We start from the raw sequence: 25,436 nt of genomic DNA on the forward strand, positions 1-25,436 counted from the left end.
GTGTGTGTAAGTGGGCTTGTTGCTGCTCAAAAGAGTTTGCTTCTCAGTGTGAGTAGCACTTGGGTAGCACAAATCTCCTCTTAGATTCCATATGCCTCTTTGTTAAGTTTAATATAACAATACCAGCTTGATACCTAATTAGCATTCCAAACACAAAAGAGCAATAAGGTATTATGCCATAAATATAGAATTTGCCCTCCCCCCAACACCTTAAAAAATGTCAGCCTCTCACAGAAACTAATCATTGAGAAAATAGTGAATTTTTATGCTGTGTTACTAGAGCTCTAGAGATCCAAGATGGCAGCCGTGGTGCTTGGTTCATTTCAAGGCAGACATGGGGCAAGCTTTCTCAGTCTTAATGAAAGAAGGAGAAGTCGAGTGGCACTTCTGTCATGCTAATACTAAACACACAATAGAGGTAGTACACAATGACCTGGCACTTCATTCTGTCTTCTAGCTGACACCTCTAGAAAGAGCAGAGTGAACGTTCTTGAGAGAGCAGAAGGAGAAGATAGAACAATGTAAATTATGTTAATCTGGTCCAAATGGAGGAGGTTACTTTTTCAAAAACTACATTCCTCAAAATTTGTATGCCTTATTTGTATTTATACATGTTTTTAATAGAAAAAAAGTACAAATTTAAATACTTTATTTTTGGGAGAGCAAATATTTAGTATTATTTTAGTTTTGTGAGGAAAAACTTTGTCAGAAAAGATGTATGTATTGATAATCTGGAATTTAAAACTTTAGAATGTAAGTAACAACAATGGCATATATATATATATATATATATATTTAAATATTTTTTGTTTAGTTTTGTTATTTCTTTTCTGAAAGTATTTACAAAAAATGCATACTGACTCGTAACTGAACTTTTCTGCTTGTTGTTTTCTCTCAGTTTGAAGTAACAAGATGAGGTGAATTGACTATTCATCCTCATCAGGTGAAGGGCCCCACTGGGACTTTGTAAAAGGCGAGCCATTTCTCAGATCAGGCATGCTGTGTTGAACCTGTCACATCCAGTTTTTGTTGAGAACAGACCTCTTTAAAACTGACAACACTGTTGTTAATCCAGTTATGTCCACAGATTTGAGTGTAAAGGAAGTGAAAAACAGCAGAGTAGAAAACGTTGTGTTTAAGATTCCTATTACTTTCAAATTCTTAATTTTTGTGTAACATGTGTCAGCATGTGTACATATTGAGTTGGCTTTCATGTAAGATTCAGGATGTGATAAAAAAAAAAATCACAATAGTCCTCTCAACTGAACACATTTACATCATGGTGTTACATAACCAATGAGACACGGAGCAGATTCTCTTTGTGGAAACTTTATCCATAGTACATTTAAGCTGTTGACATAAACCAAACATGAAAATATTTTGAGAGGGGAACGCAGGAGAAAGAAGAGGTTTGGTTGGCAGGTCAGTGGATGGGAAGAGGGGGTTGGTTTTTAAGGGGTTCTTAAAGCAGGAATTTGGGGGAAGGGCAGGCAGTGAAGGGCCTTTTCTGAATGACCCTACATGGACAAACAGAGGACCCCTCCACACCATCAGCATACTTTAGTCTGCAATAGTGATCCGGACTGCATGGGTGCATATGACTTGATTGCTCTTCTATGTCCATTTTTTCTTCCATCAAGGGGATGAAGAAAAAGAGGGGAGCAGTGAAAAGAGTGTGAGAGGAGAGACAAAACTGTGCTGACATGGGGCATAACTTAATTTTCACGGTTCTGAGACAGATGGGAAAGGTAATGTGGCGTGACGGCTCTTAGAAACTTCAATGGATGCCATGACCTCAGGGAAGTTAGAATCTGACTGCACTGGAACATTTTAGTTTCTTCTTTGGGGGTTAAGCAGGAGGTGCACCTTTTAGCTCATTGCTTTGACATATTTTCCCTTTCTCTTTTCATTCTCTCTGATCAATATTATTACAGCTCAATATATATATATATATATATATATATATATACATATATAGACACACACACTTCTGCCATATGGAAATTACTTTGAGAGTCACCTCTGATAACAAATTACTTGTAATGTAGAAACATGCATTTTTTTGTAAAGCTGCTTTGAAACCATTTTGAAGCACTATACAAATAAACATGAATGAAATTGAATATAATGTTTTTTTTTCTTCTTGGTTTGGAGTGTTGTTTTTAAATAGGGTGTCAGTCCAAAGCCATTGCCACCACAAGTTGACTCTTGAAGGGTATTGAAGCTGAAAGGAGCTTCTCAGAGGCTCAATAGGGAGCTACGAGTGCTACTCTATTAACTTGACCTCTAGAGGCCCAAGAAGAGTGAAAAGTGAGCCATCTACTTCAACATCACATCTATTCCTCATACATTCATTTCTTCTTTGTGTGCCCCCAAACACTAGTTCTCGTTTAAAAAAAGGCTATTCTATAAAATAAATGTTCAAATATGCTATATTATTATATAAATAATACTATGAGGATGGCAGTTCATTAAAAAGTGGATTCTAGTCAAATCATTTAACATGGTTAAGGTTATTATCAATTCACAGACAAAGTGATCAAAGATCCAAAGGTCTCATTCACAGACATTTACCCTCTAGTAAATTCTTGTTTATGTGAGTAAATCTTGTGGCTTTACTAACAGGCAGGATAATTACCACCAGATTTTCTTTGATTTTCATATCACTAATTGTTATGAATATGATGCGGGAGAGGAGGAAACACATGCTTTAGTTTAACTAAACTTAAATAGACAATGCTATTCAGTAGGCTAAATTAATATCATACCATGGTATATTTTAAAGTGACATGAAATTTATTTGTGAAACCATCACAGTATGGTACAGCCGTGGAAGGCAAAAAGTCAGGTAATATGAGAAAAGCTTGCCATTTCTGTAATGCAACTGTTTTTCTATTGACCACAAGATGGCAGTGTTGTCAAACATGTGTTTCTCTAACCCGCTCTTCATGAGAGAAATATCTGAATGTACAAGCAATTGTAATTTGTATCTTATTTTTTAATATCTAATGACTATTTTTCTATTTGAACTACAATATTAGCAGTAGTCTTCACGAGTTGTGTCTCCTCTGCAGATTCCGCCTGGTACACCGCCAGTATTGCACGTGCGCGTCCGTCTGCGACGCCCGCCGGAGCAGTGCGACCAGGAAGACCAGCAGACCCAGTTTCCCAGTTGTTCAAAAGACTTGGCTAGAAGTGATTGAACAGACAGAGGGAACGCTCAACTCAAACCAACACAAATTAATGCTATGGAAGTTTTACAGACCTGTTCACACCGAAACACACACCTTTCACCAGTTCCATCTCGATGATCTGACACGCAACACCTTCAGTCCCTGGTGGGCACATGCATTTACACTCCCCATCTATCTGGATCACAGTGCCACCGTTCTGGCACGGCTGGCACTTACACACGCTGTACTCGGCCACATAGTCATCCAGGGCTCTTCTGAGATTTTCCCGTCTGGGCTGAGCATCAGGAAAGTCCAAAGGGATCGCGTTGTAGATGGGTTCAGGCTGTCAACACAATAATGAAAACAAATTGTGTTCCATTATAACAGTTACCATGCATGCACTGGCAAGTAAAGTAAATGGGAGGTGAGTCTCACATCACTGTGAATGAGAGCTGGCAGAGCAGAGATGGTCTTTGCCCATTCCACAAACTGATTATAGTCTAGAATGCCATCTTTAGTGAGCTGAGACTTCATGGCTACTGCTGAAGCCGGACTGCCCCCTCTCACTGCGATCAGTACTTTATCAATAACCCCCTTCGTGTTACTGTCATCTGGTGAAGAAGGTTGTGAACAGTTTATCTTTTTATCAAAAGGCATGTGTCTGATTAATTTGAAGGGATAGTTTGACCAAAAATTTTAATTCTATCTTCAATTAGTCACCCTCAGGTCCAAACCTTTTTTTTTAACACAAATAGTAAAGTTACTGTAAATTAACTGTTTTTATTCATACTATGAAAGTCAGTGGGGGCCAAAATAACACTGGACCCCATTAACTTTCATTTTATTGTTCATGTTTGAGTGAACAATCCTTCTAGCTTACTGTTAAAAAAAAAATACTCTTTCACACCTGTGGGTTTGTCTGTTAGTTCATCACAGTTGTTTTTTGGTTTAATGTGTCCTTCTCCTGTTAGTGCTTGAGTAAATTGGATGTTGCCCTTAAATCCAAGCTCTAAACATTCCTTGACTGTGGATTCTGTGACCTCTGCAATCAGATAAAGTTGAACCATCGAATAAAAACAAATATTTTAATCAGACTTTCAGGCTGAAAAAGTGAGCTATGCTTCTCATTAATGCCTTGTCTTTGAATCATACAGAAGCCTATATCTGCATATTTTACAAAAAAAAAAAGACAAAAAAACTTACAAAACTTTTAAACTTACTTTTTAGTTTGAGGACATCCTCATTCATTATATAAACAAGTTCGTAATCTCCACCAGACTTTCCGTTCTTGGTGAAGTGTGTTCCATAGTCCTCTAAGAAAGCAAAATACTGGCCCTTCTCATATGTAAGTGGAAGGGCATCCACATCATCCAGGAACGTCGAGGACACCTCCAGCCCTCGCTGTCTCATCCTGTAGGTTGCCAGCTCCACTCTGCCTTTCACTCTCATGAAGGTCTTTCTCTGAAAGAGACCGTGTTTGTAGTATACCCTACATGAGCAAAAGACTTCTTTATATTGTAAATATATATGGATATATATATATTTTTTTTAAATTTTTACAGTTTTGAATTCCAGCCTGTTCTATGCACATAGTGGCTCATGAGCCTAAACATGTGAATTATAATGAATAAAGTGCAAATAGCCCTTCAAAAGAGAACAAGCAATAACTCACCTTGGTCATTGTGATTTCTGACAGCTGTTTGATGATATTTGTTGTTGATTGCTTAGTGTCAAATCCTACTGATGCACTAAAACCTAAACCAGGACTAGTATTTTTGCCTGCATCAAATACTTCAGCTTCACCACCCTCACCAGGACCTGGAGCTTCACCGCCCTCACCGGGACCTTCAGCTGCACCGCCCTCACCAGGACCTTCAGCTGCACCGCCCTCACCAGGACCTTCAGCTGCACCGCCCTCATCGGGACTTGCCACTTCACCACCGTCGCTGGGGCCGGCAACTTCACCACCTCCACCAGCACTGCCAGCCTCACCTGAATCAGAACTGGAGGGCTCAGTAGGTGTAAACTTGAAGTTTAAGCCTGCTTCAAAAGATGTTGAGGATTCCCTAGTTATCTCTTTTATTAAAGAGTGAATGTCCTCATACATCTCCTTAGAGCTGCTCTCTTCCACTTTTGTCTGAAGATAAAGAAACAGGACTTTTTAATTTTTTTAGATGGTTGTCTTTGTTAGAAATTAAATGCATTTAACTATTAACATATCTGTTTGTCTCACAGTCATTTTTAGGAGATTTACAGTTTGTTTTGCACACAGCTAAAGGAATAGTAAAGCCAAAAATGAAAATTTGCTGAATATTTACTCACCCTCAGGCCATCCAAGATGTAAATCCAAGAGTTGTCTTTTTTTCATCAGAACAGATTTGGAGAATTTTAGCATTGCATCACTTACTCACCAATTGATCACGGGGTCAGAAGAACTCATTAACATTTAAAAGAGAATGACACAATACTGCTTTCTCTGAAAAGAGCTGTTTTTGACAGGGTAAAAAGTGTGTTTTTTACACTACCAATGAGAAATTTTAACCAAACTATGTTACAGACTTTTCATTAAGACCCTAAAGAATAATATCAACTTGTGGAAAATGGGCATTATATGACCCCTTTAAACTTTTGCTTCTGGCCAAAATAAGAGTCCGTAATCCATAATAACGGTGTCTTCAGTGAAAAAGTCACTTAGTGCCTTCTCACACCAAAATACTGTTTTGGAATGTTTTCACTTGTAAACAGTGCTTTACATGTGCATATTTCTCTCCTGATTCAGATGCGAGAACCTTTCACTTGAGAAAGCAATATTATGGATAGATGACTCCTATTTTAGCTGGAAGCAATGGTTAGAAGTTAAAAAATGCCGTGATGGATTTGTTTATTACAAACACAAAGCTTTTTGTCCCCATTCACAGGGGATCCACTGGTAAGCAAGTGATGTACTGCTAAAATTTCTCCAAATCTGTTCCGATGAAGCAACTTATTCATCTACATTTTGAATGACCTTATAAGTACATTTTCAGCAAATTTTCATTTCAACTATTCCTTTTATACTCAAAAGCTTTGTAAAACAACAGCTGACATCAAGCATACAGTAAAATGAGAGACCCACCTCATAGTTGAGAACTCCAACATTCCAAGGCAGTCTGTTATATTCCAATGTGGATGGTTCTCTGATCCGGTTACATTGACCATTATAGAATCTGTTACTGAAGGGATTCATTCGAGGTCCAGATCCCAGAATATTTATTCTGTTGAGACAGGAATTAAGCATCTCTAGAAAATGTGCAGAAGTTGTATATCCAGAACTGTAGTGATAATTGGAACATTTGTCAGTCATTATTTTTTATTCTATTTCATAATTACAGTAAAAAAAAAAATTGATTTCACAATGCCTAAAAAAATTGCAAGAGTTTATGTTACCAATAATTAATGCAAACCCCAATGTGAAATAAATTTTTTTTTTTTTCAAAATATCTAGTTTTTTTGTTTTCTTAATTAGTTAATGTATTCTTAGTTAATGTATTCTTGCTGAATAAGCAATAATAATTATAAGCAAATTTTGAGAGATACAAAAGGCTCTGACCCATATCCAGCTTGGACGGCTATATCAGACTCAAATACAGCTGTCTTGCCGCAAGGTGTCCTGATGATATCACACTCATCTTCATCAGACGTATCAGGCTCTCCACAGTCGTGATCCCCGTTACACCTCAGATTTTTGTTTATACATATTCCTTAGGGCAGAGTAATATTGTTAATACTGAATATTGTTTAAAAATTCACCCTACAACTGAATTTCTACTGGCCAGCTTTGCAAAGAGAAAAAATACTAACCTGAAGCGCACCTCCATTGAGAGCTCTTGCAGACAGGTGGAGGGTCCATCTGGCATTTGGTAGAAGGTTTACAGGGTTTCCGGTCTCCAATTGGCTTTATGCACCTAGAGCCTTTAAACTGCCCAAAGACCTCAATACCTCTAGAGCGATGCTGTGTTACACAGACACAGGTGAATGCTTCACATTTATTCAATTCTGACGAATTAAGCTGTGTGACTTGTTGGATTATTATTAAATCAGAATGATTTCACATAACAATTTCAAAGACGTTATACATTCACAAGTCTGAGACAGATGACAAGATAGGTGTTTAAAGAGAAACAGAAAGAGAACAGGAATTACAGTACCGTCCTATTAGTGCATGGGTCGCAGGACGTCCACTGGGACCAGGCGCTCATTTTGCAGTCGATTGATCCGGGATCATTAATTTCTCGCACCTCTCGTCTTGTCCCTTGCCTTTGAGAAAGATAAATCATTATCACTTACAATTCCAACTCCATCCTAGTGCATGACTTTGGTCTAACACAAAAAATAAACATAAAGGTATTATTTCCCGCATTTTCCAAATCTATTAGTGTAGCATGCACTCCAATTTTTGTTGATTAGTGCATACATACATATGGTCCGTTATGCTCTTTCCATTAACCTGATAAAGAATGCATATTGTTACACATAAAGCAAAAGCCTTCATGGTGAAGCTTTGGATGGTCCTTTGAATGTGTGTAGGAATTTGTAAGCTTCTATTTAAGCATTCAAGGTTAATAATTAACATCAAGCTTTTTAGAGTTGACAAGAGGTTTGGAAATGTGTGTGTCTCCAAAGACTTTTACCGTAACTGTCTTGTTTATCTATCTGACTAATGTATTTCAAGCTGTTTTTGCCTGATTTTACCTGATGTTTTTGTACCTGTCACAGAATGTGCATTTTCTTGTTTAAAAATGCTTTTAGCATTAAGTACAAATCATTCATCTGTCTACGCTACAAAAAAGAGTAATTGATATAGCCTAGAAGTTTAATAAAAACGAGGAACATGTGCAGATATATTTCTAAATAAAAACTACCCATAAAATAAAATGTTACCATGTGATAACATTCTGTTTGTTCTATTTGGGTGAAGTACTTAAAAGGTTTAAATAATACAAATTCTTCAAACAAATACGTAATATAAACATGTCCAAATACGTATGTGATTTCTATGTTTCTTCAATTTAGTTCCACTTCAGTTCAGTTTAGTGTAAAACATTTTTTTTTTTCTTTTCTGACCATGAGATCATTGATTTCAGAGACATGTTGAAATCTCAAACAAATACTATTGACATATCAGAAGTCCAAAAGTGTTTACTGGTTGCAGGATTTTGAGAATGTGCCTGTTTGTTTGGTGGATGTTTATAAATGTCAGTCTTAATGCACAATCCCATTTATGGATGTTTATGGTGAGAAGCATTACCTACTGTATACTTATCTACTTAAGTATTACTTACTTATAGTCAAATTCCTTCAAATAAATTATTTGATGGTGCAAACATATATTACATATAGAAAAAAAATCTTTCAAAGTGAATGACCTATCAGCAGCCTGCACTTCATCTGTGCCAAGTCAGCTGCCTTCTTCACTCATCAAATTCAACCATGTCACAAAACAATACAGCTCTGATGGTGTCTTTGTGTGGGGTCAAAGAGGATTGTTGGCCATGCAAAGCAGAGGTCCATGAACATAGATCCTGTCCTGTAAACTACAGCTATGTGCTGAGAACACCACTTTTTAATGTTTCAGACACTTCCCCTTGGCTCACTCAGGAAGGTGGAGGGGGCATGAACTGCACTCCTCTCCCCTTTTCCTGTTTTTGGGGCGCTGTGGGAGACTTGTGCTATAGGCTGTATCTGCAACCTCAAAACCACAGTAAAGCTTCTTGGCCTAGAGACAGTAATACTTTGTCAGCTAATCTGGAATTACAATATTTCGTTTTTAAAATCCAATTATCATTTAGCCCTGTACTTTAAACATCTTTAAGGAACCCTGAGAAAGCACTCTATAAATAAAATGTATTATTATTATTGTTGTTGTTGTTTTTATTTAAAATAATCAAAATTATCATTTTAGAGTAAGACTATATGGTGAAAACATAAATACACAGACTTAATATGCAAATAGCATGTGGCCTGGTATCACAGACAGGGTTTAGATTAAGCCAGGATTAGGCCATAATTTAGTTAGGACATATAAGTAGCTTTATTTTATAAATGTGCCTTAGGGAAAAAAAAACAATTCCTTCTCTTCTGTCAGCTGTGTCAGCAGAGGAAGGGTTGTGAGGAAGGAAGGATGAACAGAGAGCTGAATTTCTTTCTGGCATTCAGAAGGAAATCTGCACATCGCAAAATTTATGTAGACGTATGTGAGTTCTCATTTATATCTTTCAGGAGAAGTTACCTATTAATAGTAAAAATACGTGTCCATTATATATTTATGCAGTATATATATTCAAGTTGAGCTGTTTCCTAAAATAATCTGTGTTCTTCACTTCAAGGTGGATCAATTAGTAGTATTTGCATATTGTAGGTGAGATTATAAAGGTCGAGTTAAGGTGCGCGGTACCTGTGGGAGGCGCTCGGTAGCGGGAGCAGTTTGAGGAGGCTGAGGACCGCCTGTTTGGAGTGAGAGTGGTTTAGGTTTCACACTCATTCAAACTGTCCTCGGCGCTCATCTGTATCATCCTGAGTTCCTTATGTTTCAGGTGTGGAGTTCACGAATGCATGCTTGCGGTAAGTGACTGATATTCTGGCGCTGCTTCCTCACGTGTTACCTGTGGCGTTTTGTTATTTGTCTTACCTGTCGGTTCGGCATGCGTTGGTATTTGACTTGATGGCAAGTAAAAATGATGAATGGTAGCAAAAGTAAAGAAACGCTAAAACGTGAGAAATTTAATTACATTTAAAATATGAAATTACTATGAACGCTTTATATTTTCTTGCCTTATTTAGGGATTTTAATCGGTTCACAGGAGTAATGGCCTACTAGCCTTTAAACTAAAAATTAATGGAGACGAAATAAACAAGTGACCTAAAAAGCCCTGCTAAAAAAAAACAATAGAAGCCCACTAGAAACTATCGCAGAAATTCCAGTGGTTTCCATTAAAATACCATTATAAACTTATAAGCTTTTTCCAGTAAAACCATTACAAAATTCCTTTTTGTAGTGCGTTTTGGGCATTTTTCCAATATGACTTAACATCCCACCAATAGAATCCATCACATACCAGTAGACACCATTATAGTTTCCATTAAAACCAATACATTGAACCAATTCTGTTGAAACCATTACATTTTCTATTGTGTTTTGGGCAGGGTTCTATTGTTTTTTTCAGCAGGGAAATACTCTATACGCAATTATGTGCTACATTTTAGAAATCTACTACGTAAATATTCAATTATATGAAAAGAAATATAGACTACAAAGTTACATTATATCACAGGCTACATTTTAGCATCAGTGGTAAAAAAAAATAAAAAAAAAAATGATGGGCTTTGTTTACGGAATGTTAAAACTAGAGGATAATGATAATTAGTTATCTTACCAAGTTCAGAGGACTCCTTTATACTAAAGTGTTCTTATGTTTTATTATTATTATTTTTATTTAATTCTGTGCTAATCAGCTATTAATGTATTGGGCATTTTGTGGATGCTAATGTGTAACTTGCATGCTTGTAATATTGCTGATGTGGAATTGTGCCTCTGTTTATGGACACCCTCAGCTTGTTGCTGAATCCTCTGTTTTAATGAAACTTAACTGTGACTTTTGGGTTCATTTAAGTTACTGAACAGCCAGGACCATGAGACAAGTCCTCATCCGAGTATAAACAAGCTATTAAGTTAGGTACTGCACTGAGAGGTGTTCCGTTTTAAATGGAAGAAGATCCCAATCTCAGAAGTGTTTATTAAAACATTAATTCAAGGGATTCTGTGGTGTTAGTTCTAAATTCTTAAAAGCATTAGAATTGAGCAATTTAGTTGACCATCAATCTTTTGAGCTTGTGTGCTCCTCCGTCTTGCGCCTTATCTGGTTCATCTGGGTTAATGTGTAGATAGTCATAAGATTTCCTGATGTATTCATCTGTGAATTCTCAGTCATTCTGGTTATCACAGAATGTTTTGAGCTCATCCTGTAGCATCTGGGAATTCAGATGTCCAAATTCTCTTTGTGACTTAGAGAGTTGAATTGGCAGACAGTTGAAGAAAGTTCTGTTTCATATTCTTTTTAATATGAAATATTACTAAGTTTCTATCAAGACTCTTTCCCTTTTTTTTTTTTTTTTTAAGTCTGATCAGCTGTAAAACATGTTAGATATCAAACTGTTGGATTGATTGTTGCTTGTGCTGTATGTGCTTTGTGGTTGGTATGACTATTATGCACCTCTTAACCGATGTTTAAAAGTAACTTTTATGTCTGCATTTCACAGCAAAAAGGATTTTATGATTGTGTGAATTTTTATCACGGTTTTATTGTGTGATTGTATGAGACCGGATGCAGATTACCTGTTGGGTGCTTGTGAAGCAGAAAACTCATGATTGTGTGTCGTCTTGCGCAAGAATCTTCTTTTTGCTTATCACTCTTGTTTTATGGTTGCCACATTACAGGCCATTTTACACTGTATGACCCTCGACACTGAGCAGTAATGAGAATTGTCTTATAGCAATTCTGCCACTGTTTTCCGCTCTTGATAATCACAACTCAGCTGATAAACTATTCATATCTCTGTCTGTCAGCTGTTGAGTGTCATAAAATGTTACTCTTCTACCAATTAAGAGCTCATGTTATATTACTTTTGGAAATTAACTTGATTTGTCATTAAATAACTTTGACACTTTTGGATAATTTCTAGTATATATAAAATTATGCTGTCATAGTTTCTTCTTGTGCAAGATGAAAAATAATGCACATGCTGCTCATGGTCATATGATATGACCTAATATAACTTTGAGTTAATTATAAAACTTTAACATTGTCATGATGGCAGTTGGCTTTCATCTGTGTGGCCACTATTGGAATGGACCCTGATATATTTTCAGACCAATTTTGTCATTCTCTTGTCTCTGCTTTTGACTCCTGCTGCATTACGATTATGTGAATTCACAAGCTTGTCTAAGAGATTGGTCACGGCAAATTCATGTCAGATAAGGAATAGATAATCCGAGTTAATCAGATTTTCTTATATTTGAACCGGGAAAAGTAATTCTGCCCCAAGACAAGCGCTGAAAGGAGAACGTTTGGGTAATCTTGAGAATCATCATGGGATTGGAAATGTGTTTTTAGGGCTGATGAGCTGCTGGAAAAGGATTAACAGATTTTAATTGCTCAACCTTTGATCTGCACACCTTTGCTCTCTTGCTCTCTCTTTCCACTTTCTGCTGAGAAATACACAGCTAAACACTATTGGCTGCTTAAGGTATGTCTTTCAGACCATTTAAATTATATTTAATCTTTGCCAAATGATCTTTCCTTTATTGAATAAGACATCGTAAATGAGTGCCGACTCTGAATTTTTGGTTGAGATAAACAGCCTTGAGATGAAAAATTTTGGGATAAACCAACGATAACCGTTTTGTTAAGCTTATACACTAACACTATATGGACAAAAGTATTGGGACACCCCTTTCTAATGAACAGGTTTGACTAATTTAGTGATTTCCATGAGAACAAATCTTAATGTTAAAGCATATAATGATATTCTAGGGAATTGTGTGCTTCTAATTTTATAGCAACAGTTTGGACATGACCCTTTTCTATTCTAACATGCCAATGCTTCTGTGTATAAGGCAAGGTTCAAAAAGAAAGAATTGATTCAGTTAGTGTGGAAGAACTTGACTGGTCTGCAGAAAGCCAAGTCCTAATCCCAGCTGAACACCTCTGGTGTGACTTTAAATGCAGACCTTGAGCCAAAAACTCATCACCAAACACCAATGACTAAATACTAAAGTAGTCAAACCTGTTCATTAGAAGGGGGTTTCTCAAATACTTTTGTCTATAGTGTACATTTTGATCGATTTTTATTGATTGAAAGGTGCTTCATTGATCCCATGTTTGAAATTGGGGAGTTTGTGGAGTTAAAATGTGGAGATTAGGCATTGAAATCAAAGGAGTGATTATTTCTTTGCAACTATGTGAAGATTTTTACCTCCATGTCATCTTCCTATAAATCCTATATTTCAGGAATGGAAAACTTATTTCGCACTTTTTGTTTTTGTTTTGCCTACTAAGCAGGAAGTGTTTTTTTTCTGCTGACACGGTTTCCTCTCTTTCCTCTGTCTTTCTGTAACTGACTCTATGGGCCAAGTTAAATTAGTCTGTAGAGTTTTACATTTCTTGATGTGTATGCAACGAACGATTGTGAATTTGAACGATTGAGTTCTTTGTATGTGTACATCGATACACAGTAAATTGCCCAGTGTTAAATCAACACTGCTTGGTGTACATATGGGAACTATGTACACCAAGCGGTGTTGATTTAACACTGGGCAATTTACTGTGTACATGGATTTTGGTGTTAAATCTGATAAACTGATTATAATTGTGTATGTAAATGCTTGTTTCTGTGATTGCATATCATGAATAAAAGAGATACTAGTCACATTTGGCCCTTTTCATCTATCAGCTTCTTTTGCCTATTATATTCCTTTTTTTTCTTTATCCAGGTGCAGTGCTGAGAATGTGTGCTTGCTGAATATCCCACCTGCGTGTGTCCACTTGTTTTTTTGCCTCTCGGCTGGGATTTGTGTCGTCTTTTACTTTAATTCTGCTGTAACAAAGCACCCACCATGTCACAGCCACCTGAAGCAGAGCCCGTTACTGTGGTACCAGCAGAACCAGCAACAACTACTGAACCAGCATCTGCCACAACACCTACCACACCCGTCACCAGAACTTCATTCTGGAAGGAAAGGAGAAAAAGTAGAGTCTGGCCTCCTTTCTTTTAATATATTTTTTAAATGGGGTTGATGTTATCTAATGCAAACATTAAATTATTTTTCTCCCTCTCTCCCTCTCATCTGCAGTCCCAGAGAGGACAGATGAGTTCCTGCTGGCCAGGTTTCAGGGTGATGGAGTGAGATATAAAGCCAAGCTCATTGGTGTGGATGATATCCCAGAAGCCAGAGGGGATAAAATGTGTCAGGATTCAATGATGAAACTAAAGGTGCAGATCCAAGATGGTTGCCTTCATTTCTCTGTTGTTTATTTTATTTATATGCAGGTGCATCTCAAAAAATTAGACTATCATATTTTTATTTATATATATATATATATATATATATATATATATATATATATATATATATATATATATATATATATATATATATATATATATATATATATATATATATATATATATATATATATATATATATATATATATATGAAAAAGTGAAACTTTCATAAATTCTAGATTCATTACATATGAAGTAAAACATTTCAAAAGTTTTTATTTTGATTAGAGCTTACAGCTCATGAAAGTCAAAAATACAGTATCTCAAAATATTAGAATATTTCCTAAGAGCAATCAAAAAAAAGGATTTGCAAAACAGAAAAGTTCAAGTTTTTTTAAAGTATGTTAATTTATGCACTCAATACTTGGTTGGGGCTCCTTTAGCACAAATGACAGCATCAGTGAGGAATGGCATGGAAGCGATAAGCCTTTGGCACTGCTGAGACACTATTGAGCCTTCAGCTCGTTTGCATTGCTGGATCGACGGATTCTCATCTTTCTCTTGAAAATATCCCATAGATTCCATATAGAGTTCAGGTCAGGTATGTTGGCTGGCCAGTCAAGCACACTAATATCATGGTCAGCAAACCACTTGGAAGTGGTTTTGGCACTGTGGGCATCAGTCCAGTGCTTTTCTCCTTTGCCCAGGTAGGATGCTTCTGATGTTGTTTCGGGTTTCAGAAGTGGCTTGGTAGCCCTTTTCCTAAGGACGTCTGAGCGTGGTGACTCTTGATGCACTGACTCCAGCTTCAGTTCACTCCTTGTGAAGCTCTCCCAAGTTTTTAAATCTGCTTTGCTTGACAGTATTCTCAAGCTTGTGATCATCCCTGTTGCTTGTGCACCTTTTCCTACCCAATTTCTTCCTTCCAGTCAACTTTGCATTTAATATGCTTTGATACAGCACTCTGCGAACAGCCACTCTTTTCAGTAATAACCTTTTGTGACTTGCCCTCTTTGTGGAGAGTGTCAATGATTGTCTTTTGGACCATTGCCAAGTCAGCAGTCTTCCTCATTATTGTGGTTTTAAAGAACAAGAGATACCCAGAATTGATACTGTAGGGATGGTCATTTAATGAAACTGAAATATAAATATTCTAATATTTTGAGATACAGGATTTTTGACTTTCATGAGCTGTAAGCTCTAATCATCAAAATTAAAACACAACTTTTGAAATGTTTTACTTTACATGTAAAGAATCTAGAATATATGGAAGTTTCACTTTTTGAATTGTTACAAAAAAAACTTTCACAATATTAAAATTTTTGGGACGCACCTTTAGGGATGCACATTTTATTTTATTTTATTTAATAAATATATAAAGATAATATATATTATATAATATATAAAGGTTCTTCAAGCGATGCCATAGAAGAACCATTTTTTGGTTCCACAAAGAACCATTCAGTCAAAGGTTCTTTAAAGAACCATCTCTTCCTTACCTTTTTATAATCTGATGAACCTCCTTTCACCACAGAACCTTTTGTGAAACATTTGGATTTAGACAAAAAGGTTCTTCTATGGCATCGTGAAGCACCTTTATTTTTAAGAGTATGTGTATGTGTATATGTATATGTATGTGATGTGTATTATTTTATTCTGTTTATGGTCCAGTTATTACTGTGGGGAAACTATTCAGTTCTTGTTTGTATACAGGGCATGACAATTGCTGCTCGTTCTCAAGGCAAGCACAAACAAAGAATATGGGTGAACATCTCTCTAACAGGAATCAAAATTGTTGATGAGAAAACTGGGGTGAGTAGTTTTGTGTATACTTCTGTAAGTTGATTTGTGAAATTGAGAACTGGTCACTTCATTTGTCATAAAATTCTGTATTGACTTTATAGCGTGTCATCTGTTTCTCTCTCTCTGTCTCTAAGGTGATTGAACATGAACATGTGGTGAATAAGATCTCATTCATTGCTCGCGATGTCACTGATAACCGGGCGTTTGGATATGTTTGCGGAGCAGAGGGGCAGCACCAGTTTTTTGCTGTTAAGACATCTCAGCAGGTCAGAGTTTGTTCATCAGACACAAAATACAAAATCTTATGATAGATGACAAATCTGGGCATAGCATGACGGATGTTCAAGTGCAGTTAAATAAATGCCTATTAATGTATGGTGTTGGACTGACTGTTTGACTGAACAAGAGAAGACAGTGTAAGATTGTCATTTATTTTGCCATACTATTTGGTGCCACTAGCAAAAATTACACTCAAAATATTATTAGGAATTGGAAATGTGAATGGAATGATATGTATTCCAAAGTGTAAGAGCATGCTTTTACTCCTCTCTTCTACAGGCTGAGCCTCTGGTTATTGATTTGAAGGATCTGTTTCAGCTGATATTCAATATGAAGAAGAAAGAGCAGGAGGCTGCACAGAAGGTGATGCAAATATATTTGTATTACTTGATGATAAAAATGCCATTTCGAGAGCTTGCTTAGTTTTTCTCAAGCAGCTCCCAAACTTTGAATGTCTCAATCAATTATGTAGAAAAACGTCTTTTTTTATTTATTTATTTTTTATAAACCTATTTAAACTCAGTTTTTCCTCTTATGCTTGATGTATTTCATTGACTGAAACCTTTACAACTTTGCAGGGTGACGGAAATAGCACTGTGATTGAGGTGGGCAATTGATTTTGGGCAATATTTCAGTCAGTTATTTTGATGTAATCCTTTATTCATTAGTCTTAATGATCTATCATCAGAATGGTGGTGATGCTTTACTCACTTTGGATGGTAAAGAAAACGCTGCAAAAGTAAGTGCTTGCAACTTCATACAAACTTATATTATTAAACAGGTTAACATTAATCCTCAGAAAATAACCCAGAGGATGTTTTGTTTTATTCTCAGACTGTAGAGCAGATGGACCTGTTTGGTGACATGTCCACTCCACCTGACATTCACTCTCCGACGGTAATGATCCTACATTATACATTTTTGCAGTGGATCTGCTGTTTGTGATTTAAGCTTATTATCTGATCATTTCTTTAAAAAATATCTCTAGAGGTAGAATGAGCAAAGAGTTTGCCTTTATGCTTGTGGTTAGATTTCTTGTTTCTTCCCTAGACATTGTACAGACTTTTTTATGAGCTCTTAACATACTAAATGTTTTGCCTGTATCTTTCATTAACACTTACCAACTTACCAAAGACATCCATCAGCCCTCATTTCTCTTTTAAGGGTCTCAAGCATTTGGATTGGCTGCTTTTCATGACCAAAGCAAATACTCTATCACTAAAAATGTTTTGGGAAAGTCCCATTGGCCAGTAGATGGCACCCAAACCCAAGAAAATGGGGAAGAGAACTCTTCAATTATATACTGTTACTGCTGTTTGAGACCCTTCCTATGGAAATGTTTGTTGTTAATGCTGTTCGATTTTAAAATCACAGAAATCATTTTCTAACTGTCTAACTATTTTCTTTCAGTATTTTTCACATAATCTACCTCTCATCTTTTGTTTTTCTTCTAAAACCAGCCTGACAGTGTTCTGCTCCTTGATTTTGCTTTTGTGATTGATGGCAATCAAGGAAATCTCATCTCATACCCGTCCCCTCTCTCCAATACACCAGATGACAAACCTGTTTCATCCATATCAGATCTTTTGCCAATTTATAGTACCGATCCCTTTAGTGATGATCCCTTTTCTCCCTTGAATGATCAATCAGATTCCATGTTCTCTTCCAATAATGAGTCGGATCTTTCTAGTTTCCTTTTGAATGGGCCAGATTTGCAGCAAAGCCTGAGTGAAGACTCCTCTTCAAACAGTCAACAGTTTAATGGGCTGTCCAGTGCCCAGTTGTCACATGAAAGCAAAGTAAAACAACCTCCTTTAAGCGATCTGAATGATGACAGCTATTCCCCCTTTAGCCAGAATCCTTTTTCGAGAACCTCAAACAATCCACCAATCTTAAATGGGTTATACAAATCAGGTCCTCCTGTTCTCCAAACTCCTCTAAGTAATGGATCGAGTAAATCAATGGACGGGTTTCAAACCATCATGCCAACTTCTGTTCAAAATGGAAGCTTGATGGCTCTTTGCCCCCCACCTCGAAGCTTGAAATCTGGATGCATGCGGAGGAGAGAGAAGGTGAACGTTTGACAGGAGAAACTTCTGAGTTCTCAGTCTGTATTACTGCACATCCAAATGCTGAGAGAGACTATAAGGACTGTGCTGTTTGGCATTACAGCAGTATTTTTAATTTTTAAAATGATTTAAAATACAGAATGCTACTTTCACCTTTAATGTACAGATGTCCACACTCCTAAATGCAGTGAGTCTTGGGAAAGCATGCATAATTATTTACTTATCATTAGAAACGGTCCTTGTAGTTTGTCTTGCAGAACACTGATAGTTGGGTTTATGATTTATGGGAGGTGTTTGGGTGTTTAAAGGTATTTTTTGGCACACTGGAAAAATTGGATGGAAACTTCCACATTATTTTGTGTTGTGGGACATGGCATTGTTGTCCTTGTACTGTCAGTGTCTTAAAAATTGATCATACTTTAAGAAAGCTACTAAGTGTTATGATAATAGACTGTGGTCCTTATTCACTACTTAACAGTAGAAGCTTCATGCATCCATACTAAAAGGTTCCTTTCCAACTTGTTTTAACATAATTCAATTATGGATCCAAACAACAATGTCATGGCAATCACTGAAAGCAATACTGTGACTAATTGTATGGCAATTGACATTTCATAAGCTCTACTCAGAAGTACAGTTAACTGAAAATCATCAGAGTATATTTTGTTTGTTTCATTGTGCCTCAGTTTAAATGTGCAGGGTAAGTATAAGTTCAACCAAGTATCTACATGTATATCAAAATTAACATGTTTTTGTTTTTTCATGGCAAAACTTTGGTGATTTAAAATTGGGCTTTTTCTCAATGATGGCATCATTACATCTTATACTCAATATATCTTTTTTTTATGCTGAAATTTATGCTGTATCTCGTTTGGCATTGTAATTTCGCTTTAGAGCAGAGTACTAAAAGGATTTTAAACAAAATGTGCTCCCACAGTCACCTGGAAATGACCTGTTTGGAGCTGAACTTTTTGCTCCACCAGCCCAGAACGAGTTTCAGCCCTCAAATCAGACCTCATCCATTCCAGCAGATCTATTCAACGCCACTCCTTCCTCTACAGTCAATGCCCTTGGTATAATGCAATCTGCCTGTCTGTCTGTCTGTCTGTCTGTCTATTAGTCTATCTAAAACCTTTAACTAAATATGTTTTTATCCTATATAAAGACCCATTTCTACTTTTTGAGAAAACTAGCATGTGTTGTATTATAAAGACAATGTTTTAAAAACGAAATAATCTGCTTTTGTATTGTAAGTAAATTTCATGATTTCTAAAAGCAGAATGAAAACAATGTTTAGTAATTTAAATAAAACAGAGCACATGTAAAATTAAGATCACCTTTTTCCCCCTGAATTTCCTCTCCTAGCACCCCCTGGGTTGTTCGACAACCCAATTTTAATGGAACATTTTTGCATGTCACTTCGAACATGGTGAACATGCTTTCATTTTTTGATGTTGTTTGTAATTCTGTAGGGTCATTGTCTCTGGGCCCTACTTCTGTCACTCAAACTCCTGGGACAGCTCCACCTCTATGGAGTCAGACTCCCACAATGTTTCCACCTCAGGGTGCTGTTCCTCAAGTAACTGTTCCAGGACAACCAAACCCTTTTCCTCAACCATCTGCCTTTGGAGGCCTGCCTGCACCTGCATGGGGGCAACAAGGAGTTTCCCCTTTTGGTCCCCCAGCTGTCACTCAAGCCTGGGGTCAACCAGGAACTGCAGCACCTGTCGGAGCCTGGCCCACCTCCAGTCCTGTGGCAGGCCCTTTCCAGCCAAACCAATTTGCTCCCATGATGCCACCTAATGCAATGATGGGTATGCAGCAGAGTGCAGTGGTTCCTCCACGACCTCCACCCCGTCCTCCGGTGAAAGAAGATTCCCCAGTGGCCAAAAGTGCCTTTACAGCTTTAGACCCCCTAGGGGAGAAGGAGAAGAAGACTGGAAAAGATATGTTCAAAAATTTCCAGATGGCTAAGCCCCAGAAAGCAGAACAAGACACTGATCTGAGCACCAATGGCTCATTTGACCAGTACTTTTCCAGCAAGGTTGGCTTGGCTCAGGAGGTGGCAGATCATGATGACTTTGACATAAACCAAATCTCAGTTAACTCAAATGGTATTCATTCAATTAACAGCTGTAACTTATGATTTAAGACATAGAGCATAGCAATTTTGATAGTTTGATAATTAGTTCCTCATCTTGTCCAGGGACCTCCAAACTTGCTCCTCTGCGGTCCCCTCCTACTGTTGCAGTACCACAGGGAGCAGGTCTGATCCCGACCCCGGCCCCTGCCACAGGGCTTTTGGATGCTGCCTTCACTCCAGCCCCTGCACTTTCGAACCCAACTCCCATAGCAGGCTCAAACCTTTTTGATGACACTTTTGGAACTAACCCTTTTGGAGCACCACCCATGAATACAGTATGTACATTTACATAGTTTTTGTTATGCTGTGTTTTTGGGATCGCAAACTTGTTGACCTCTTTAATTTTTCTGTATGAATTGTTTCTTTCTATCACAGAGTACTCCAGCCAATCAGACTGCTGCCCTTGCAGATGCTTTTGGAGACCCGTTTGGGGGAAATCCTTTTGCCTGAGAAACTTTAGCACTGTTGGTGAGAAACTATAAAGAAACTTATTTAAGGGGAGACACTGCAGGCAAAAACAGTTGTGTTTTTTTTTTTTTTTTTTTTTTTTTTAATGCTCCTGTCAATTTTGAAATTTTGGGCTTTTCAGTTTTTCATAGTGTTTTTTCAGACTAGTAGAACGAAAACATCCAAAAGACACTGTTAAGTGTTTCTTTTATAGCACCTTATCTATTTGTGTCAATAGACTTCAATTACAACACATTTTTAAAGGCCGTTTTCTCAAAATGAGTTTTTTCTCCTACACTGAGCCATAAATCTCCACTTCAGTAGCACTTACACACACCAAACTTTACATTTTTATTCCTGTCTATATCCTGAAGGTTTTTACAGAGGGATTTGTTCATATATAATTTGCTTGATTATATACATTTTAATCTCCCCAAAATTGTCAAAATATAGTGTTTTGTGTCTGTTCTAAGTATTTTCTGAATTATGGAGTGACAAAATGAGAGACCCAAAATTCCCTCTGTAAAAACTTTTGACTGTAAAGTCAAAAAAATTAAACAAGAATTTTGAAAATGACTTCATCCAGTGTTTAGATTTTTGTACTATAAATGTATGCAAATTAGTGCATATTTAATTAAATAATGCCTCATTTGCATATTTAAACCTAACATTTGAGAACTTGTAATACAAAATATGTTTGCAATTATCAATGTAATCAATCAACTAGGTAAGTAAGGCGATAACTATTAATTTTTTTTTTACCCCATTCACCTGCAGTGTCTCGCCTTAAATGTTTCTTTAAATCTTTGGTTTATTTTATACATTGAAGTCTCTAAGAAATGTGATTTTCCAGTATGTTAAAATAAATGCATATGTTTATTTTAGTACACTCCCAATGACCCAGTGCTGCTGAGCCAGAGGACCACACAAGCACTGTAGAGTTGCGATCAGCGTTCTACTACATGGGAAAGAAATGTGCTCATAAAACCCCTTTTCTTGTATTCTGTGCTTCTCATTCTCATTCCCACTATATATCTACTGTAGCCTGTCTTTCTGTGCCTTTCTAACTGATCACAGATCGGCCCTTCTCTAGCCCATTCAGATTAACCCATTTCAATCCCAAGTCCCTCACGAAATAAGATGCACAGTTGAAATAGGGTTCTTCTAGAGAGTGTAATAGAGAGGGAAAGGAAATAAAAGATGATAATCATGTTTGTGTACATGATTTTTCTGTATGAAAGTATCCAGAGCATTTATGATGATGTGAAAATGCTTAATCATAATGATTTGTCATTAAAGAAAGTGAATGAATATCTGGCTTTGTGGGGCTGTCTTTTTGTCACTTGTTCTCAATTTAACATCAGGTAGTAAAATCTGAGCAATTATTAGTGTTATGCAACACAACTTGGTATATCTGGCTCTGAATGTTGTTTACAAGACTCAGGAATTCTCTAGAGCTAAGATTGAATAGGCTGAAAGTACATTCTGTTGTACAACAAAGTTGGTAACTATGGTGAAAGAAAGGGCACCAATATGTGACCAGACTACAGAGGCCATTAAAGCAATGACACTATTGCCAGTGTGCCCATTGTCATGCGCCAAGAATTTGCCATTACCCCTTTGGTTCTATTAATACAAACAGGATGGCATCATTCTGTGTACGTCAGATTGTAACATAGGGTGAAATATTTGCCAAGCCTCTTTTGTTGACATTTGGGACTGGATAACTGGATATTTTGGGTTAAAGGTTTAATAGACAAGAACCGTATAAAAGAACTGAGTGGCAACTTTCTGTAGCATTTTGCAAGTTGGCAAATCAGATTTACTGTTACTGCATCACCATCAGGTATTCAAAGCTCTAAAATTAAGTGTTTTAGTTTTGAAATTGAGTTTAAAGATGCCTCGTCCTTTGTTCCACCGAAATGGTTGCTGGAACCCTCGTCAAGAGAAGACACAAAACCTTTTAAACCAAAATACCAACCTCCTCTCTTTCCTTGAACCAGACGAGGTTAGCTGGATAGATTCAGCAAGGAAAAGTTTGGGAACATCGACCTGGCCAGGATCTATACGTTTACCTCTCTTCAGCTCTTTGTGCAAGGAGATTCCACCTAAATCATGTACTGGATTAGAAGGTTGTGTTTCTGAACCTGTGTGTGAACAAATGAAAGGACAGCATAACTGGAATGTCTGTCTAGATGTCAGTCCATTTTCTCCAGAGGAGATGAGCATTAAAACCAAGGAGGGATATTTGGAGATAACAGGTATGATGACCTTTATATGTCTGGCTTTATTCCACATGAAAAAATGAATAAAGCACCATGTATATACAGTATATGAAAAATAACCAGCCTACACAATGACATTATATGATGCAGATCACATTTCCTAAATAATACTTCAATGGCATGTTCTTCTATATCTGTTTTCTGTTTTAATAGGTAATCATGAAGAAAGGCAGGAGAATCACAGATGGATCTCAAGAAGCTTTACAAGAAAATACAAGTAAGAGCTTTTTTCCATTTGAGTTCTCATAGTAATTTCTGTTGTATTTAAAAAATAATAACACAAGAATAATTATTTCTCAAAAACTGAACCTAACAGGAAATTGTGCCATTTTTATAGTATTAATTTGTTTTTGTTTTTTTACACACAGTACACTCTTAAAGAACCTTTGACTGAATGGTTCTTTGTGGAACCAAAAATGGTTCTTTGTGGAAACAAAAATAGTTCTTCTATGGCATCGCTGTGAAGAACCTTTTAAGCACTTTTATTTTTAAGACTGTATGCAGTTTATTTGCCTTATTACAACTGTACAGAATATACATTGTTACTCCATGATTACTCACGGCTGTTTTCATTTTTTCATGTCACTTTCTGTCATTCGTTAGGCTTCCGGCTGACATAGACCTAAGACAGATCAGCTCCATGCTGTCTCCAGATGGTATTCTTTCAGTTGAGGCCCCGTTACCTGGCTCTAATATCAATCTTCCTGGAGAGATTGTCATCCCTATTCACATGATGGACAAACAATTGCCTGCAAAATCAGATGGGCAATGCCTAACCAGTAACTTATAGACCTATAGTTACTGGTTAAGCAGAACCTGTCTTATTTAATATGTATATGTGAATATGTGTGTGTTAAAAGTAATGAATGTGCTTTCCTAACCTTTTGTTTTTCGATGGCTACCATTAGAAGCATTTGTAAATATTGGCTTTGCAAGGGAATATTTGTCATATTATGAACCATTACCAAACGACTACAGCGACAGTAATATGCTTAATAGATCAGTTCTGCTGTTACTTTGGTTTAAAAAGATTTATGCAATACGTAATTCGTGCTGTACAAGAATACTTTGGTCCCACTTTATATTAGGTGGCCTTAACTACTATGTACTTACATTTAAATTAACCATTTAATACAATGTACTTATTGCGTACATGCATGTTTTTACCTTGTACTTATATTTTTAAAAATACCTGCATGTAAATGTATCTGTAACTATTTTCTGTAATTACATTTATAATTACACTGTTGACCCATCCCTTACACATAAACCCACTCTTAAACCTACCCATACCACCAAACCTGTCCCCAACCTCACCCATATCCAACTTCAATCGCAGCAAGTGTTTTGCAACACAATAAGTACATTGTGCTTATTTTTTGATGTAAGTACACAGTAGTTTATAAGGCCACCTAATATACAGTGGGACCAATACTTCTAACTTGATTATTCCTATGCAACCAGCAAGTACTGATTGACTAAAGAGAGATTAGATATTCCAGCTCACTCTTTCTCACTTTTTTTTAGGCATAAAAAAAAAAAAAAAAAATAAAAAAAGAAAAGAAGAGGTGGGGGTTTCATAGTGGGGCTTGTGTTGTATGATTCCAGGACAATCCTTTTGATTTTGAAAGACTATTTTAATAAATCTATTTTGAGAATGGTGCCTTGCGTTACTGAATATAAACAGTCTAAAATGGTTAAAACAAGTCAATGACAATATTTCAATACAATCATGCAGATACATTTAGAAAGAGGCTTCATACTGAAATTGATCGATATTTAGGTAAGCAAATAGGCCTTCCCAAAGCTGATCATGCAGCTGAGTAGAGCTTCAGGTCACATCCTCTAGATGGTGCTGCCTGGTATTTAAAGCTGTAGAGCTGACACCAGATTCTCTGTGCTTTTAACTTCACACTGCCATACAGCTTGCGTTGCTGGTTTTGAAACCCAAAACCTTCCTTATTTGGTTTCCTTCTTGGGGTGATCAGAAGTATGAAGGCAGGTTTCTCCTTACCGTTGTACCTTGACTATTTTTGAATGTGTTCCACAGCTTTCATCACATTACTCAGGAGCAGTTTTCAAATGACACGTCTCAGGTAGCCTATACTATGCACTGTAAAAAAAAAAGCTTATATAACCTTTGTATGATTCAGTTATATCTCTAATATAAGTTGGCTAGAGGATGTATCCTCTGCT

The 25,436-nt window shown here is 36.8% G+C and overlaps 3 protein-coding genes across 5 annotated transcripts; 2 read left to right on the plus strand and 1 right to left on the minus strand.

The window, feature by feature from the left end:
• Positions 1–2,773: 2,773 nt before the first annotated feature.
• On the minus strand, positions 2,774–7,786 carry c9 (complement component 9). The gene is made up of 11 exons (XM_058776254.1): positions 7,631–7,786; positions 7,361–7,469; positions 7,014–7,164; positions 6,763–6,913; positions 6,289–6,427; positions 4,846–5,310; positions 4,394–4,634; positions 4,081–4,215; positions 3,609–3,784; positions 3,288–3,516; positions 2,774–3,189 (listed from the first exon to the last, which is right to left on the minus strand). Exons 1-11 carry the CDS (start codon positions 7,783–7,785, stop codon positions 3,038–3,040), a joined length of 2,103 nt encoding a protein of 700 aa, XP_058632237.1. The 5' UTR covers position 7,786; the 3' UTR covers positions 2,774–3,037.
• Positions 7,787–9,597: 1,811 nt separating this feature from the next.
• On the plus strand, positions 9,598–22,270 carry dab2 (DAB adaptor protein 2). 3 transcript variants are annotated; one of them, XM_058777325.1, is made up of 15 exons: positions 9,598–9,773; positions 13,702–13,957; positions 14,062–14,201; positions 15,928–16,026; positions 16,152–16,283; positions 16,576–16,659; positions 16,875–16,901; positions 16,985–17,035; positions 17,131–17,193; positions 17,757–18,368; positions 19,303–19,438; positions 19,838–20,479; positions 20,572–20,783; positions 20,884–20,976; positions 21,841–22,270. In XM_058777325.1, exons 2-14 carry the CDS (start codon positions 13,825–13,827, stop codon positions 20,956–20,958), a joined length of 2,406 nt encoding a protein of 801 aa, XP_058633308.1. In that variant the 5' UTR covers positions 9,598–9,773; positions 13,702–13,824; the 3' UTR covers positions 20,959–20,976; positions 21,841–22,270. The 3 variants fall into 3 exon arrangements, with proteins under 3 accessions (XP_058633308.1, XP_058633310.1, XP_058633309.1); XM_058777326.1 differs by lacking the exon at positions 9,598–9,773 and adding an exon at positions 12,434–12,455; XM_058777327.1 differs by lacking the exon at positions 17,757–18,368.
• Positions 22,271–22,402: 132 nt separating this feature from the next.
• On the plus strand, positions 22,403–25,105 carry hspb15 (heat shock protein, alpha-crystallin-related, b15). Its single transcript, XM_058777328.1, has 3 exons — positions 22,403–23,216; positions 23,394–23,457; positions 23,844–25,105. The coding sequence occupies exons 1-3, from the start codon at positions 22,853–22,855 to the stop codon at positions 24,028–24,030; spliced, it is 615 nt and encodes a 204-aa protein (XP_058633311.1). The 5' UTR covers positions 22,403–22,852; the 3' UTR covers positions 24,031–25,105.
• Positions 25,106–25,436: the final 331 nt, after the last annotated feature.

The sequence above is a fragment of the Onychostoma macrolepis genome, chromosome 05 (genome assembly GCF_012432095.1).
Source record: "Onychostoma macrolepis isolate SWU-2019 chromosome 05, ASM1243209v1, whole genome shotgun sequence".
In the NCBI taxonomy this organism is placed as follows: Eukaryota; Metazoa; Chordata; class Actinopteri; order Cypriniformes; family Cyprinidae; genus Onychostoma; species Onychostoma macrolepis.

What these genes read in the sequence shown, in the direction of transcription:
- c9 (XM_058776254.1), bottom strand. Translation starts at nt 7,785, where the DNA reads ATGTTAATTATTAACCTTGAATGCTTAAATAGAAGCTTACAAATTCCT. An exon ending in AAGAGCATAACGGACCATAT is followed by an intron (nt 7,470 to 7,630) that starts GTATGTATGCAC and finishes TCTTTCTCAAAG; the next exon opens with GCAAGGGACAAGACGAGAGG. An exon ending in GGATGTCCTCAAACTAAAAA is followed by an intron (nt 4,216 to 4,393) that starts GTAAGTTTAAAA and finishes ATCTGATTGCAG; the next exon opens with AGGTCACAGAATCCACAGTC.
- dab2 (XM_058777325.1), top strand. Translation starts at nt 13,825, where the DNA reads ATGTCACAGCCACCTGAAGCAGAGCCCGTTACTGTGGTACCAGCAGAA. An exon ending in TTGTTGATGAGAAAACTGGG is followed by an intron (nt 16,027 to 16,151) that starts GTGAGTAGTTTT and finishes TCTGTCTCTAAG; the next exon opens with GTGATTGAACATGAACATGT. An exon ending in AATCTCAGTTAACTCAAATG is followed by an intron (nt 20,480 to 20,571) that starts GTATTCATTCAA and finishes CATCTTGTCCAG; the next exon opens with GGACCTCCAAACTTGCTCCT.
- hspb15 (XM_058777328.1), top strand. Translation starts at nt 22,853, where the DNA reads ATGCCTCGTCCTTTGTTCCACCGAAATGGTTGCTGGAACCCTCGTCAA. An exon ending in GGGATATTTGGAGATAACAG is followed by an intron (nt 23,217 to 23,393) that starts GTATGATGACCT and finishes CTGTTTTAATAG; the next exon opens with GTAATCATGAAGAAAGGCAG. An exon ending in AGCTTTACAAGAAAATACAA is followed by an intron (nt 23,458 to 23,843) that starts GTAAGAGCTTTT and finishes GTCATTCGTTAG; the next exon opens with GCTTCCGGCTGACATAGACC.